This window comes from Diadema setosum, chromosome 3 (assembly GCF_964275005.1).
Source record: "Diadema setosum chromosome 3, eeDiaSeto1, whole genome shotgun sequence".
NCBI lineage: Eukaryota > Metazoa > Echinodermata > Echinoidea > Diadematoida > Diadematidae > Diadema > Diadema setosum.
Window position 1 is genome coordinate 28,168,000 of NC_092687.1, and position 16,502 is coordinate 28,184,501.

General features: G+C 37.8%; 1 protein-coding gene across 1 annotated transcript in view; it reads left to right on the forward strand.

Moving 5' to 3' along the window:
• The window catches only part of LOC140246749 (uncharacterized), a 166,766-nt gene that overhangs the window by 119,416 nt on the left and 30,848 nt on the right, over positions 1-16,502 (forward strand). Inside the window, exon 9 of the mRNA XM_072326087.1 lies at positions 16,261-16,443. Within this exon, the coding sequence (XP_072182188.1) occupies positions 16,261-16,443 (183 nt within the window). The remainder of the gene's footprint in view (positions 1-16,260; positions 16,444-16,502) is intronic.

The following is a 16,502-nucleotide window of genomic DNA, read 5'->3' on the forward strand; positions in this document are numbered from 1 at the left end:
GAAGCTAGTTAACAAAACTGGATATCTTTTAGACGATGTAACTTTACCCCCAAACTGTTTTTGATATTGAAAAAACACCCAATTTCCATGACCACGTAGCTCCGTTCGCTACAAGAAACATCGGATTTGAGCGACGTCACCAAATGTGTATGAGCTAATTTGCCGTACGGCTTTTTCAGACCCTCTCTGGCAAACCCGAAACTTCTCGGCAAATGTGATTTCGCGCTACAGCCCGAAAAAGGTCAAAACATGACCTAAGGGACCAAATTGATATTTTGGTATCACGTTGTACATGAAATTTTCTGGTTTCTGATTGATATCAACAATATTTCGAAATACAACCTATAAAATGTGGAATTTTGAAGAGAAAAGTTGGATGTCAATCTCAAAAATTCGCCAAAATCTTACGTCTAAAGACCAAATCGCCTTCGTTTACGGCGAAAATGACTGTTCTTTTGGCGATCGTGTCTTCGATATTCTGCGTTGAACCCTGACACTTTGCTACCTACAGAAAGCTCTACCTCTGCTTATTCCAAATATGGTCATGACATGATGTCATGCTACTCACTTTCACTCATAAATTCGTCTGAAACATGCGTAATTTTATGCAAATCGTCTCCCAGACGCGTAAACAGCCTTGTTACCAAGACACTTGATCGGAATACGTGTTCACGATTGGTCAACTGCGCCGAGGACCCCGTTGTTTACAAGCAACCTACGTGTTATACTGTGGGGATCGCTGCAGCATCGGTGCATGCTTGCATGCAACACGTGTATTGTGACTGCTGCTCAGCACGGAAATGTTGCAGTTTCCCGCTTTGTTAGACTGTTTTTTTAGCAAGTTGAGGTAGAAATTAGAATTTAAACCAATACACAAGAGAAAAAGAAGGTCACATTTATCTAACAAACCTTCGTCATACCATTTCGAAGAAGAATCAAGCTTAAATCACGGCATCAGGGAATACCTTTTCACTGCCGATTCTGCTGGTACTGTTGTGCGTACACCTGATCACGGCGATCGCGAATCTTGAGCTGATTACGGTAGATTTTGTGCTTTTCAAACGTCGTATTTCCGTAAATTTATGGGTGTAAAAATGATTTCCAATCAATTACAGCTCTTTGGCTTAGTTATCATCCTTCATGAGTATGTAGGATTACCTCAGCTAGACGCAATTCCCCCACAATGATCGATTTGTTGTGTCAATAATAACAGCAAATTGTAGCTGTACGAAGGAACAGCTGATCACGGCGATCGTGAATCTTGAGCTCACGATAGGTTTTGTGCTTTTAAAACTTTGTTTTTCTGTAAATTTATGGTGTAAAAAAAAGATTCCAATGAACACAAAGAAACAAGCAAACAATTTCGCGACGTGAATATATAGTTTTGGTGGACGATTTATTGTACATTGACAACAAATTACACACCAATTTCCTAAAAAAATGCACACCGTTTGCCTATAGATACCTAAATCCCACTGGGATGCATAAACATTTGGTGACGTCGCAGATTTGGCACTTTTTGTAGCCGTATCGAACTTTCTCCAGTGCTCAAATTTGGTAAAAATAAAGATTCTTATATTCAAAGCAAAGACAACTTTATTGCATGATTTATGTCAGAAATTAATCAAAATAACAGTAAATGATGGAAAACAGTAATTTATATGATAAAATTTCCTGTAAATTTCTTCTTTAAAGGAGTTTTCAACGCTCGTGTTCGAGTTCAAGAGTTCCTGATACTTTTGCGTATCTTATTTTCCTTCAGATTCCTTCGGTGGGCAATCGTATCCTGTCTCTTCCCTTATGCTTTGAATTTCACTACAATTCCTCGAGGAGATTCTGTGCCGCCCTTTTGCATTTTCCGTGTCCCTACACGGAGACTTCTCTCGATGTCTGACTCCTGCAGATCTACTTTCAGAACATCCCTTGCCACCCAACGATGATCTCATCAACATTTTCTCCTCTTTTCCCCGGGTAGCCAAACAGACGTAAACAGTTGCGCCTTGAGTACTGCTGCAGCTGCTCTTGTTCGTTTGGAGAATAGTTCACCTTCTGCAGGTTATTTTCTTGTCTCTCCAGTGCCTCTTTCAGACGTGCGATCCCCATGTCCTTTTTCTCTTTTGATCATGTTATGTCATCCCTTTGTTTCTCTACCTCTCTCTCTAGCTCTGTCAGTCTTCTATTCGCAGATTCTTTGATGACTGAGAGGAACTGTTTATTTTTATGGAGGTCTTTCATGATATCCTGAATCAGGGATGATATGCGTAATTTCTCTCACCACCTGAGTTAGTAATTCTGTCCGGCATTCACTGGAGAGGTTGTTTTGGTGAACATCTAATACTAACAGATGTGGTTCCGCGTCTGTTCCGTGCAGAATTCTTTTGGCATGAAGGGTAAGAGGCTTACACATGGCCTGCAAAATCGTAATGGAACGGATGGGACTAAGGTACTTAGAGCAGCACTGGAAAGAGATTATCCTTCTCAGACATCTGCAAGTACCTACCCAAGAATGGAGTTATATTTGCTGAAAGGCATACTCAAAAGTTCTCCTGGAAGTACTCTGTTGTATATACAGTGCTACATGACAACTTTGAGAGTCCTCAGCATCAACATAATCCGGATTTTTATGACCACTTCTATATGTCCACATGAACTGTCCACTGATTCCAGCAATTGGAGGTACCAATTATCGTCCAAAGTCTTTTTTTCCCTTTTTCCTTATACATCTTATTAGAGAATGTTATAATCCACGTATAAAAGTGTAAAAGTATATAAATTCTGTTTGTTCTCCTTTCCTATTCATGCGATTAATCCTTCCAAGAAATTTTGTTTTTGAAAAAAAAAGAAATTTCATTCAAAGCTTCCGCAATGTCTACATATTGTAAAAGCTTTAAAAAAAAAAAGAAGCTTATCCATGTGCTCTTTGAACCATCAACTGTCGTAATACTCAATGTATACATAAGACGTATATATTTGGGTATTTCAATCGTATGAATGATTTTAAAAGAGAGTATATGTGAGTTTTCTAAAATATTATTTTATGAAGCTCATTAAAGACGTATTGACGACATTGGTTTACTATATATTAATATTTTGTTGTTGGTGTTATTTACTTAAATCAACTTGTGCACATTTGTAAATTCATTTATTCATTTGACTTGATTTCCTTTTCTACAGATCCAAGACCTGGAATTGTTTGACCAGAGCTGGAAAAGCGATTTTCATGATCAATCGTCGTTGGGAGAAAGTTTGGCCAGATGGGTGTGTACTATGCCAAATATTTTGAAGTTTCGTCTGGATTGCCGCTATTTGAACCCTAATTTCCTCTCAACAGCAGTCCCCTTAGCATCATCATGTAAGGTATGTTATTTCCTTGTCTTTTTTTTTTCAGGCGTCAAAATTTTACTTTCCCCTACAACTATTTTCTGTTTCTCTTGGCATGCTTCTGCCGAAGATCGCTGTTTATATTATTTTTGTTGTTCTGTTACTGTTTCTGTTTCTCTTTTACGTCCTTGTCTGCTATTTTGTCTTCAGTTCGTCAGTCTTGTCCATCCCGTTTTGTCCTGTACAACCTTTTCTCCAGTAGTTGTCTTGTTGTCTAGTCCTGTCTCATGTTTGTTCGCGTCTATGTAAATGTATTTTTTGTTAATCGAATTTTTAGTGGGCTTCCAGACTTCTTCCACTTTGTTATATTTTTTTTGTATCTACGATGATTCAAATTATTTTTTCATCGATGTTCTTCTCCAGAGGGGCCCACATACTACAAGCTCTGTCTTTTTAGTGGGTCCCTCCATTTTTCGCACTTAAAGCAACGGTATATAAGTATTTCACTTTGATCACTTCTGTTTCTTTCTTATTATATAATGTATGATTATTATAGGTCCTCAATTGTTGTAGTCTTTTCATTTCACTATGTTCTACTTATCTTATTTTTTGTTATTGAATGAAGTGAAACATATGTTTTGTCGAAAAATGAAATAAACTTTGAATTGAATTGAATTACAATACCCTCTCAAGTCATTCCGTATATCCAAAATCATCATTTACTTCTCTTATTTGTGAAAGTGAAAGCGAGCGAAAGCGAGCCAGGGCCTGAAGAAATGTTCTTTTCATGTTTCTTGAATACATATGTTATCATTTTTACCCAATAAATATCTTCCCGAAAGATATATATGGTTGAGAATTTTGAACGATGTACAATTGCCAATTTTCGCACCTTATGACACTCTTTCCCTTAGAAAACACCAGGATGATCTAAGAAACCAGTTTCTTTCATGTCATCTCAAAGCTTGGTAAATTTCCTTTCAGGAAATGTGTGGGTTGGTTTACTTTTTACAGATATTTTGCATTTTACAAGGACTTAAAGCGCAAAAATACGGTAAACATTTTATTTTCACAATAAATTTTGCTTTTCGAAAACCAATGATGTGCCTTTTTAAGGTACGTGACATCTATTATGTGACCGTGTTCTGTATCTGACATATCATGGGTATTTACCACAAAATTATAAAAAACTCTATGAGCACGTATAAAATTAAAGAGAACAACTGAAATATCAAGGTCCTAAACAGACGAACGTCCGGGATGCTTCTATCTCTATCGCTGTTGCAAATTCTACTTTGTTGTCCAAATTGTAATGTATACGAAAATTTGGTGTTCCACCTAATGTACATATCCTGCAAAAATCGTACGTCTATTGGCTCTACATGGGACTAACATTTTTTTTTTTTTTTATGCAAGATCATACTCAGTTGTTGTCACGGACGTGCGTCCGCTATTTACTAATAAAGATCGCAGCCCATTAAACGTTATTGGCAACATTGTTCTGTGTCGCAATCAAGTAAGATCTAGCCACATGGTAAAGTGTATGTTTTGAGTTTTTGTCCATGCCTTGTCAAATGCGAACCGAGATCACATTCCTTAATAGACGAACCTCCGAAAAAAAAAAAGAAAACAAAAACAAAAAGAAAAACAAAAAACAAGAATAGAGGGAAAACAAGGGTGAAATTGCAAGCAAATTTTGAGCTGTTTGTTCATCATGATCACATACCGCCTTAAAAAATAATTCTGAAACTATCTTTCTCTAAAAATCCACTTCCTACTTCCTCTGTGAAAAATATATTGGAAGGGTGACAAATTTCTAAAAAAAAAATGCATTGGAAAGACCCTTTCAAAATCTTGAAAGAGTTATATAGGAAGGCTTACGTGCTCTCAGCCGATTAGTTATCTGGCCTATAACATGACCCTAGTGGCAGAACGAATGTTCGTAACAATTTCAGCGAACGTCCGTGACGTAAGCAATCCGACCGTTAGGGAATATTTGTCTTGAAAGTGTCCTTCATTTGTTAAAACTTTCAGCTCAAATAAAGAAAAGTGAAGTTTAACAAAGTAAAAAAAGACCTAAGAGCAGTAGTTTCAGAATTATTTTTTAAGGCGGTATGTGATCATGATGAACAAACAGCCCAAAATTTGCTTGCAATTTCACCCTCGTTTTCCCTCTAATAAATTATGTAGGTACAGCTAAACACTGAAAACCAAGTTATAGGAAACTGGAATTTTGCGTAATCTGTAATTTCTGTGCATTTAAATTTCTTTATGATGAGGTTTTGCAGACAATTTGCACTGTTATAGGTTCTGAAAGTTTCGCTCACGGACGTTCGGAAATCTCTGATTATTACAAATACATCACTGTACGATTAGTTAATGTTACTTTAAATATTACAAAATCACTGAGTCTCTCATACCCAAAAGTGAATAACGTTCAGCATTAAGTTTTCCTGTAATAACAAAAGAAAAACGTTTTGCTCACAGATGTTCGTTGGTAGAATAAGTCCATGAATTACAAAATAGGAGATAGAGGAACATTGCTACTTTTTAGTGACAGATCGGTCGTGATTTGGCAAAAAGGTGTATGTCTGAAAAATATCATGTTTTTGGTTTTTACCATTTGGGGGGTTTTCGATGCCGAAATTTTCATGTGACCAACTTTCGTAAGTCATCGATCATTTGTTTCCGAGATACTTGGGGCTATCTCTGTATTATTTTATCAATTTTCCTGCTTTTGATTAGGCAAAAGGGTGTATCTTTACATACACCCTTGACGTACAATGACGTACCAGGATAGAGAACTACATGATTTGGCAAAAGGGTGTATCTCTAGATACACCTCTAACCGTGCACGCTGGGGAGCGCTTAAAGATTTGGCAGATAGGTGTATCTTTAGATACATCCATCTGCCGAATGAATCATGAATTATAGTTGCGAAGTATGATAAGGCAGAAAGGTGTATCTTTTATACTCTGTGTATATTATATACTCTGTTTATACGTGCTGCTGGCATGTATGTGTACCGTTTCACCGGTCGGTGCGGTGGCGGGCCATGCTCCTGACTTAAAACTGGCAGCCCGTTGCACTGCAGAAGTTTATCCTTGTTGCTAGTCGGTGAGTAGATAGAACCTAATATCTAGAAGTTCAGATCTAACGTTTGTCCTAGACTTCTATGGCCACTTCTATGCCATTAGATGCGCAGATTCGTAAAATCTAGCATTTCTGTTGAAATGACAGCTTTTCCGGCAAGTGTGGCTGTGGGATGAAAGTTCTCTACGCTTCAAAATGACAGTGATCCCTGCACTGTCCGTGCTGTGCACTGCATGTAGAAGCCTGTACATAGTTAACTATACACAGCCCAGTCGCTGTACATGGTACGTCGCGACAGGGCTGTACGCGCGCGACCACCAACCACTAGGACAGCGACGTAATCGTATTACGATAGCTTTGAATTTTGATACTTAACATCATTTTTGTCACCTCAAACTCAACGAGTATACTTTTCAATATTTACTCTACATCTTATGCTATCAGTATTCAAATGTACGCAATGAAACTTACCGAAATTGATCATCATATCCAGCATGTCCACACGGTACACAATCTTTCACGCCAGGCCTAACTATACACAGCCCAGTCGCTGTACATGGTAATGTACGTCGCGACGTACCATACAGCGACTGGGCTGTGTATAGTTAGGCCTGGCGTGAAAGATTGTGTACCGTGTGGACATGCTGGATATGATGATCAATTTCGGTAAGTTTCATTGCGTACATTTGAATACTGATAGCATCAGATGTAGAGTAAATATTGAAAAGTATACTCGTTGAGTTTGAGGTGACAAAAATGATGTTAAGTATCAAAATTCAAAGCTATCGTAATACGATTACGTCGCTCTCCTAGTGGTTGGTGGTCGCGCGCTTACAGCCCTGTCGCGACGTACCATGTACAGCGACTGGGCTGTGTATAGTTAGTACATAGTGTAATGGTGTGCTGTGTGACTGTAAGATCGGCTACCCATTACGCTATGCGTATGGGGCTGTTACCTAACAGACATTTAGTGGCAGTTACACACAAAGGTCTAGAGAAAGATGTGTCCCTGTCTTTGGAAATGATACTTGGATGTACTGCTCAAAGTGCTCAGTGGATGCAAACAGTTAAATGATCCTACCTGAATTTTCACATTTATTGAATTTATTGCAAAAATTGGGAGCAGCATGATAACTGCGTTTTTAAGAACAGATACATGATGTGCAAACAACTGCCTCTTTGTTTGCTAAAGCATTCAGTAGAGAAAACAAACGAACCTTTTGTCGAAAAAAAAGGGGCACAAAGCTAAAAATATGATGAATCATCTCATTGGAAGTAGAAGTTTTTGGAAAAAAAGGAGGAGAAGGAAGAAGAAAAATTCTTCAGCTGTAATCCTTAACCATGCATATCCATGAGACCATGTTTTGTTAATATTTAGACTCTAGGGTGAGTTGTAATTTGCGCACATTTTTCTATGTTTGATGAACAAGTTGTGCATCCTGATATTTTTCTTTATTGTTATTTTTTAAATCTTTTTGTAATAATGAAGTAAAGATTGTCAAGAGTTAACATTTGATTAGAAATGGTCTCACATACACCCTTCTCCCTACAAAATCTCTGGTATATTTTGTTATCGTTTAATTTGGCAAAAAGGTGTATCTCTATACATACACCTTTTTGCCAACTTAAATGCACGATTTCTCACGGTGCATGAGAAGATACACCTTTTTGCCAAAATAGCGTGGGTTGCAGTCCCTGTAAACGTGATTTGGCAAAAAGGTGTATCTCTATGCATACACCTTTTTGCCAAGTTAAATGCATGATTTCTTACGGTGTATGTGAAGATACACCTTTTTGCCAAAATAACGTGGGTCGCAGTCCCTGTAAACGTGATTTGGCAAAAAGGTGTATCTCTATACATACACCTTTTTGCCAAGTTAAATGCATGATTTCTTACGGTGTATGTGAAGATACACCTTTTTGCCAAAATAGCGTGGGTCGCAGTCCCTGTAAACGTGATTTGGCAAAAAGGTGTATGTCTCTAAACATGCTAAAAGTGCTAATTCTGAAGTATTCTTTAAAGTTAGATGCAAGAAAATTATCAGGAAATGAAATTTGAAGTGTATACTAAATCATGGAATTAAATCCCTGAGCGTTGCACAGTTTAGGTGGCTTTTACGGTCAAGGAAACTGCCAAATCTTTAAAGTCGATTTTCTCGGCTTTGTAGTCGCTGTAAAACGGCAGACATACACCTTTTTGCCAAATCACGACCGAGATGCTCCCGGTGTATATTTTTTGAGTATTAAAAGGTAGCTGCCATCTCAAACAGAGCAAATTCATTTTTGGTCTCCATCACGGACATTCACTGTAATTGTCATATGAAGAGTTTGTTTGCAAAAACCGATAAGTCCATATTTGCCAAATGGAGATATTTGCGATTAAAGGTCAAGAAAAATAAAGAGGATACTAAGAACATTTTTGCTTCTTTTGACCATAACTTCAAAAATGTACCTTTATATGTAATGACCAATATATAATTCAAAAGGTTTTGTTTTGTACTTTATGACAGAGACCGTACTTCAAAATCTTCAAAAATGGACTTATCGGTTTTTGCGAACAAACTCTTCATATATTCTATGCCTTTATACATTCTAATTATTTTCTTTTCACAACGATTTTTCTCTCATTCCCTAAGTAGCCTGAACATGCTGCGACCGAAAAGAAAAATAAAATCCGAAAAGTGCCACCCAGTCACATTGAAACGAAAAGGATGAAATACGGAAGAAGTCTGTAATGAGCATGTAGCAAGAAGAAACGCAAAATTGTCAAAAGAACGTGGGAGCAGTTCAATGAAAACGAGAAGAAACTGAGGAGGGGTTGAGGTCCAACACATGGAGAAAAGAATTGCCAGTGCACTTCCGTTATACCGAGTTCCTGTGGAGGGGTTGCTTTTGTTCATTTTTTATTCATCGAAATTTTGTCATAAGCGAACAAAAATAATGCAGTATACAATTATTATTGTCTGATGAAAACACGCAAGGGTGTTTTTATTCTCATCGATGAAAAGCAATGTTAATTTGAAATTCTGCCCCATATATACATTTTTTTATTCTACTTTCAATACACAGAGGGATCCTCAAGTCGTCATATTCGTTTAGGGGGAAATGATATCATGCGGTTTCTAAATCTGGAGGCTTTGGTTGTTAACTTGTTTCTCAGTTAAGACATCTGGCGTTATGATAACAAAAAAGTGTCAAAAACATCATCCAATTTATTTGGTTAATACATGTAGTAATGTGTGGAAAATATTTTTTTTTTTCAATTTTCAGAGGTTACCTGCCCGCCCACGGAAGAAAGCAGTAACTGCATAGCTGCTGAGCTGAGATAAATGCGATTTTGTGCTTTTTGCAGATTCTTTAAAAACACAGGAACATTCAAAAATAATTTTGTGGTATGATTATGCACCATACCTAGTCGTCTAATAATACCTAGGAAAAAAATTATGTTTCCGTTATTTTTTAAATGTTATTTAGGAAAATACAGTTACTGCGGTGGCTCACCCTTGATTCTGGGTAGTTTCCCCACGGAAAAAAGCAGTAACTGCAGACGGCCAGGAGTCTGCTGTTTTCCCCATGGAAAAAAGCAGTAACTGCACATGCCACATGACCATAGGACTAGCAAGGAGGAGAATTGTTACCACCACCAGGTTATAAAGTTCTTCTACTTTCTGGTTAGTCTAGCTCTATAAGATCTAGGACCTAACGCTAGACCTAACGTTAGACTAGGTCTTGTCGATTGAATGGCATTCTGTGTAAAAATAAGGTAATTGAAGTTGAACTTTCAAGTGCCCGGCCTGGCCCCTAACACATGACCCTGGAGTCCGGACTAGACAATAACCGTTAAAGTCAAGTCTCTTCGTCTTTAGATCGTAGACGAACTCTGACGTTACACTTAAGCTAGACTACAGATCTATGCCCAATGTTAGTGCTAGACCTAGATCTATTACGTTAGATTAGGCCTACTGACATTTTGTCTAACACTAAACAGTTAACAATAGATTAGACTCTAACGTTAGATCTACTCTGTAACGTTAGATCTGGTAGCGAGTTAGGGCCTACATCTAACGTTAGACTAGCCCGACCAGACGCTGTTAATACGCTACGCGAATACAGCGTCTGACCAACGAGCGGGCACCTACAAAGTGGGGAACCACAACACAACTACAAAACTTATGAAAATTTATACGTTCTTTATAAACAATGTACACGTTACCAAACGTTACTCACCTTAAGTGCATGCTTGTATTACAGAAGGTTCGTAAGTCCATTGAGAGCCCTCGTGATAAGTCCGTGGAACCAAAAAATGATACTTTCTGGCGGATTCCCTAACACCGTCACGGTTAATCGTTGCAGAATTCAAAATGGCGCCTTGATCTCTGCGGAAATCTTTTGCGTGCGTGCGATGCGCTGCTTGAGTGTTGGTGTAGCAGCACGGTCGACAGCGCGACCTTTTGAAAGGGCATTCAGATCATGTGACCTCCCGGATATTGGAAATGGCCTGGCGTGAAAGACGATGTACCGTTCGTGAACCGTTCACACATGCTGCATATAACCATCATTTTAGGTAAGTTATTAAATCTAAATTTCAATATTCATAGCATAGATATGAAGTCTCATTATCATTTTGTTTGTCAGATGAGTTTGAAGTGACAAAGAAAAATGATCTAAAGTATCAAAATTCAATCCGATCGCATGCGATCGTTGGACCCTCTTCGTGTTTGGAGCTTCGTTGGTACAGCCCTGTCGCGCTACGTATGTACAGCGGCGACTGGGCTGTGTATAGTTAACGTTAGACTAACGTTAGTGTATTAATACTAGTGCTCATCTCCCTTCAATATATTTTCAGCTCACCTAGATTTTCTGGTTCTGGCCAAAGCCATGGCTACCATGACTTTTCCTCTGCAATTCATGATAGATTTACAGGCATGCCTGGACCGCAAAAACTGTGTGACAGCATGGTTAGCACTGGCATGATCACTCAGACTGTACCAGACCTGCAATACTGTGCAAGTGATGACTGTGATGTGATGCAATGTTTAGCTAGTTTACTGTATGCTGCAGAATTTATGCGCATGCAGCTAGCTGCACGCGTATTCTGCACTCTGAGCGCGCCGAGTCTGCCAGGTTTGCTAGTCTCCAGAAAGAAGCTTTTTCTATAACTTGTCATATGATTCCCTGCGGGCAGAGTCAAGTTACTGGTAGAACAATCTTTTTATATCTACTCCCCTAAATTATGGAAGAAACTGCTGTTTACATTGCTTAAAAAAAATAGTAGAAAAAATAAATGGTATTAGGGAAAAAAATATAGAGGAAGGACTATACAGAGTCTGAATGATTAGACTAAATTGTTAGTTACTGCTTTCTTCCGTGGGGAAACTTGCAAAGTTGAATCAACTGGATTTTTGTTTTTTGCAAAACTGACCTATTAACATTGGAGAGCATTGGGTAAACTATTCATTTTTGCAAAAAAGTAAACATTCATAAAAATGTCAGTTACTGCTTTTTTCCGTGGGGGGGGGGGGGCAGTTACCGATGGCCTGCTTACATCCGACAAGACATAACATGACATTTTCTTATTCATATGATTGTTTACCTGAAGTGTAAATTTACAAATGGTAGTCGTTATAATTACCGAGTTCACTGATTTGCATGATGGAACACACTAGCGATAAGACGTAATGTTTCATAAGATGGACTACGACAGTGAGATCACACGTAGGCCTACCTTTGTTCGTTCAAGTATACGAGAGATGGGGAGTGTAACTATTTTTTCTTATTCCTCATCATGAAAAGATAAACAAGCTTTTATAATTGAGCATTGGTAATAATTATTGAGGATTTTGCAGAGGAGTCTGTTCTCGACATGAAATCGCTGTTTGTTGTGAAAAGAATGCGTTTCAACTCCAGAGAACTGCATTGTTCAATATCTTCTTTGTTCCGAACGTCCGTCAGCTATATGCAAACATCCATGATGAAAACTATGCTATGTTTGTTGGTTTATAAAGACTTCCTAGATCAGATACATCTTAAAAAAGCATCTTATCATTTGGGGTTAAGGATAAGATAAGAGGTCGAAATATTGTGTGTTGTAAAATGCGCGTAAATTGGAGAAAGTGTTTGGCGAAAGAGCAATATTTGAACAGAAATGAAGAATTTGGTTAAATCATCAGTTGTCTACCATTACGTACAGGTTAAGAATACAAGCCTAATATTCTGCCAACACATACACATATCCCTTAAGATATTTCGTTACGATTCTGAACTGAATCAAATCGTTGCATGCTATTTTAAATGGTATTCAAATGAAGGTGCAGTATTATTCCTCACGGACGTTTGCTGCTCTGGATATGGTAAACTTTCGCGGTGAATGAAAACGTGTTCCTCTGGAAAGATCCTGGTATAATTGGGTTCCTATTAAAGCTTGAATCATACTCTTTCAGGTAAGATGGAGGGCTTTGAGTAATTCCAACTTTTTTTTTTTCATTTTGATGTTGTTTTGGCTTAATTGTACATCGTTCAAAATTCTGACCCACATATATATATATATATTTATATATATATATATATATATATATATATATATATATATATATATTTATTCATTCAAGAGGTAATTATCAATTCCGTAACAAAATGGGCTTTTTCCTCCCTCTAAATTAGCAACAATCTTGACGATTTCCTGTGCAATGCGGTGTAAAACTTATTTTGCGGGCAGTTTTGTCTGGAAATTTACTCAAATGACTTAGGTATTGAGGAATATTTTATTTGAGTGCTGAGTTGGAAAAAGCACACAAACACATAAAGTGAGAGGGGAGGGAAAGGGGGGGGGGGGGCTGGAGGTGAAAGGGAATCATGTTGACAAACTCCTTGTCCTATTTTAAGATACCCCGTGTCACAATGTCATTACTTCTTATATCTGTGGTAATATTGATTGTTGACGTGAAAAACTAAAGGCCAAATACAAACCATTTAATGCCACATGATAAAAACGAAATCAAAACCGACTTAAAAGCTTTCTTGAATACTGGTTATTGAAAAAGTTTCAACGTTATTTGTCATGAAATAAAAAAAAAAACAAAGACAGCATAGCCTCTCCAACTTTCTAGTTTTTCATGTATCCCACTTGATCCATAGGTATTACTTAAGCCAAAAGTTTTTATCACTTCGTTTTGCAAATACTATTTATGTAGGACTGTTATAATGCACATATACGAGTGTAATTGACTTATAATTTGGGATTTTGATAGACTGTTTGTCCTCCTTTTCTATTAATGCGATAAATCCTTTCCTCTGAGATATTGACAAAATACCTTTAGAAAAAAGCTTCATTCAAATAAGCTTCCAAAATGCTTTCGGTCATACATAATAATGTTCTTTAAACCATGAACCTTCGTTATCCTCAAGATATGCATTGTGAATTAATGTGAGTTTCTTAAAATAACATATAATAAGGCCCATTTCCGACATATTAACAATGATAAGGATAATACTAGTACTAATAATAATGATATCAATGTCACATTATACTTTTGTAATGTGCTTAATACGGTGGTTGTAAAGGCATAATGTGTCCCCTTCAAAATCGTCCACGTGTGAATTGGATCTAATTCCAACAGACTTGCCCAACCCGCTCCTTTCGCCATTCTTTGAGCGCCTTTAATGCCCCCAGAGGAGGTTTTTTTTTTTTTCCAATAAAGAACGGACAGGTTGGCAGTCCACCTGTGCGAAAACAGTCAAACGGTGCATGAAATATCGATCGGATGCAATGTATGAATACAGCATGCGCTGATGGGCTCACAGACCATTTTGTTCTACACAAAACCAGGCACCTGAATGGATGATTGGAGTCAGTGAACACATAAATCTACTGAGATCAGCTTTGATCGCTAATGTAAATGTTCATACGAGTTTTAAAGCAGAGCAAGCGCAAACTAAATCAGAAAAGTGTTTAAAAAATACTGTGATATACGCATTTTTCCCACAGAATGAGAACGAGACAAGTGCTGATAGAATAAACGCTAATCTTTTTATCAAACCTATTTTTGGGGACATAACACAAAGAAGCATGAATTTAGGCCACGAAAGCAGGCACTCTTGCCTCCATCTTGAGAATCTAGTATACCAACTTCCCGAAAGGAACGGGTTAAGAGGAAGCATTCAAAAGTTAGCCCCTATAATCAGCAGGACACTAATTAATTTGGTTCAGGCAAGTGGCCGTTTTCCCGATTCATTAAAGAAGGCTCATATCTCACCTATTATCAAGGGAGCTGGACAGGATCAGGAAGATTTGAAAACTTACAGGCCGATTGCTCATCTAAAATTCTTTGGCAAGACGATTGAAAGAATCATGGTCCATCAATTGAGCGGTTATCTTGAGACAAAAAATTGTATGTTTTAATATACGACTCAATCCGCGTTTAGACTGTACCATAGTGGTGAAACTGCTTTGATCAGAGTTGTCAATGATATCTTTATGTGCCTCGATAAAGGGGAAGAGGCAATCTTACTCCTATTTGACTATAAGGCATTATTTGACACGATTGTACATGAAACGTTGCTATCTCGTTTGCATGATAGATATGGTATTAGTGGTATGGCTTTTGAACTCATAACGTTATGTTTTGAGAACAGGACACATAGAGTGGTTATAACTGACGACTGTAAATCAGATGTTAAGTTCTCCTCTCTCGGGGTCCCGCAAGGAACAGTTTATGGCCCAGTTGCTTTCAGCCACTATGTTGTCTCACTGTATGACATTATCTGTGCGAACGAATAGTATGATTTATGCTGATGACACACGAGTATATAATTTGATAAAGGGGGTTCATCAGTCTCAAGCAATTTTGCAACTCCCACCCTGTATGGTGGACATAAAAAATGGTTCTTCACAATGGTCTTGAATTAGATGAGGATAAGAATGAAGTTCTGAAGTTCACGAGCAAATTCAGGCAATATGGCAGGATTGATAGCATCTCATTCGATAGCACTTGTATACAGACATTTAACTCTGCCAGGAACCTCGGTGTATTATGACATTGTCAAACCATATAAATCAAATTTTCAAAACGGCCTCGTTTGCTTTGCACAAGATTGAATCTATTCGTCCTTTCCTTTCTAAAAAGTCGACAGAGGACATTGTTCATGATCACATAAGGTCTCTTCTTGAGTTTTGCAACGGCATTTTGCATGATTTGCCGAATAATAAAATCCAAGAGTTGCAGAGAATAAAAAACTCTGCCGCTAGATCGGTTACTTTTGTTCGACTCAATGAACATATAAGTAAAATCTTAAGACAACTGCATTGGCTGCTGCAACCAGTAAATCGAGTGATTGATTTCAAGATCTTAATCCTATGGTATTTATGTGTTTGCAAAAAATGCCCTATTTGTCTACAGCAGCTGATAACAAAATATCGTCCAGCAAGAAATATTCGCTCTCAGTCAAAACTTCTGTCGTGCACCCCGCAATATCAACACAGTTTTACGGTGCAAGATCTTTTCAACTGGCAGCAGCGGTGTTTTGGAACAAATTACCCACGTATCTCAAACAAACCGACACAATAGATGATTGTAAGCGTTTTTTCAGAACACATCTTTTTTTTTTTAACATGCCCATGGACTAGACTTAACGATGTACAATGTCTGTCGCAGCTCTGTCACTTTCCGTCTTGTTTTGTCTCCTCTCTCTCTCTCTCTCATGTCCATTTTTCGCAATTTCTATTAGTTCATTCCTTCAATGTGCACAGAGATATTAATCTATTTTTATACGCACTATGCAAATACGGTTTATTTTCATTATTCACAATTTAAGATGTGTTGTATTGCCTTGATTTCATTTTCCATGCAGATCGAAGACATGACTTTTGTTTTTAAGAGCTTAAAAGATGATTTTCATGATCAATCGTTATTGGGAGAAAATTTGGCCCGATGGATGTGCACTATGCCAAATATTTCGAGGGTTCGTCTGGATTGCCGCTACTTGAACCATGATTTCCTCTCTACAGCGGTCGCCTTAGCATCGTCATGTCAGGTGTGTTACTTTTGACTATTTATGATTGACTTTTGTACCCGACTGTGATCGCGTTTATG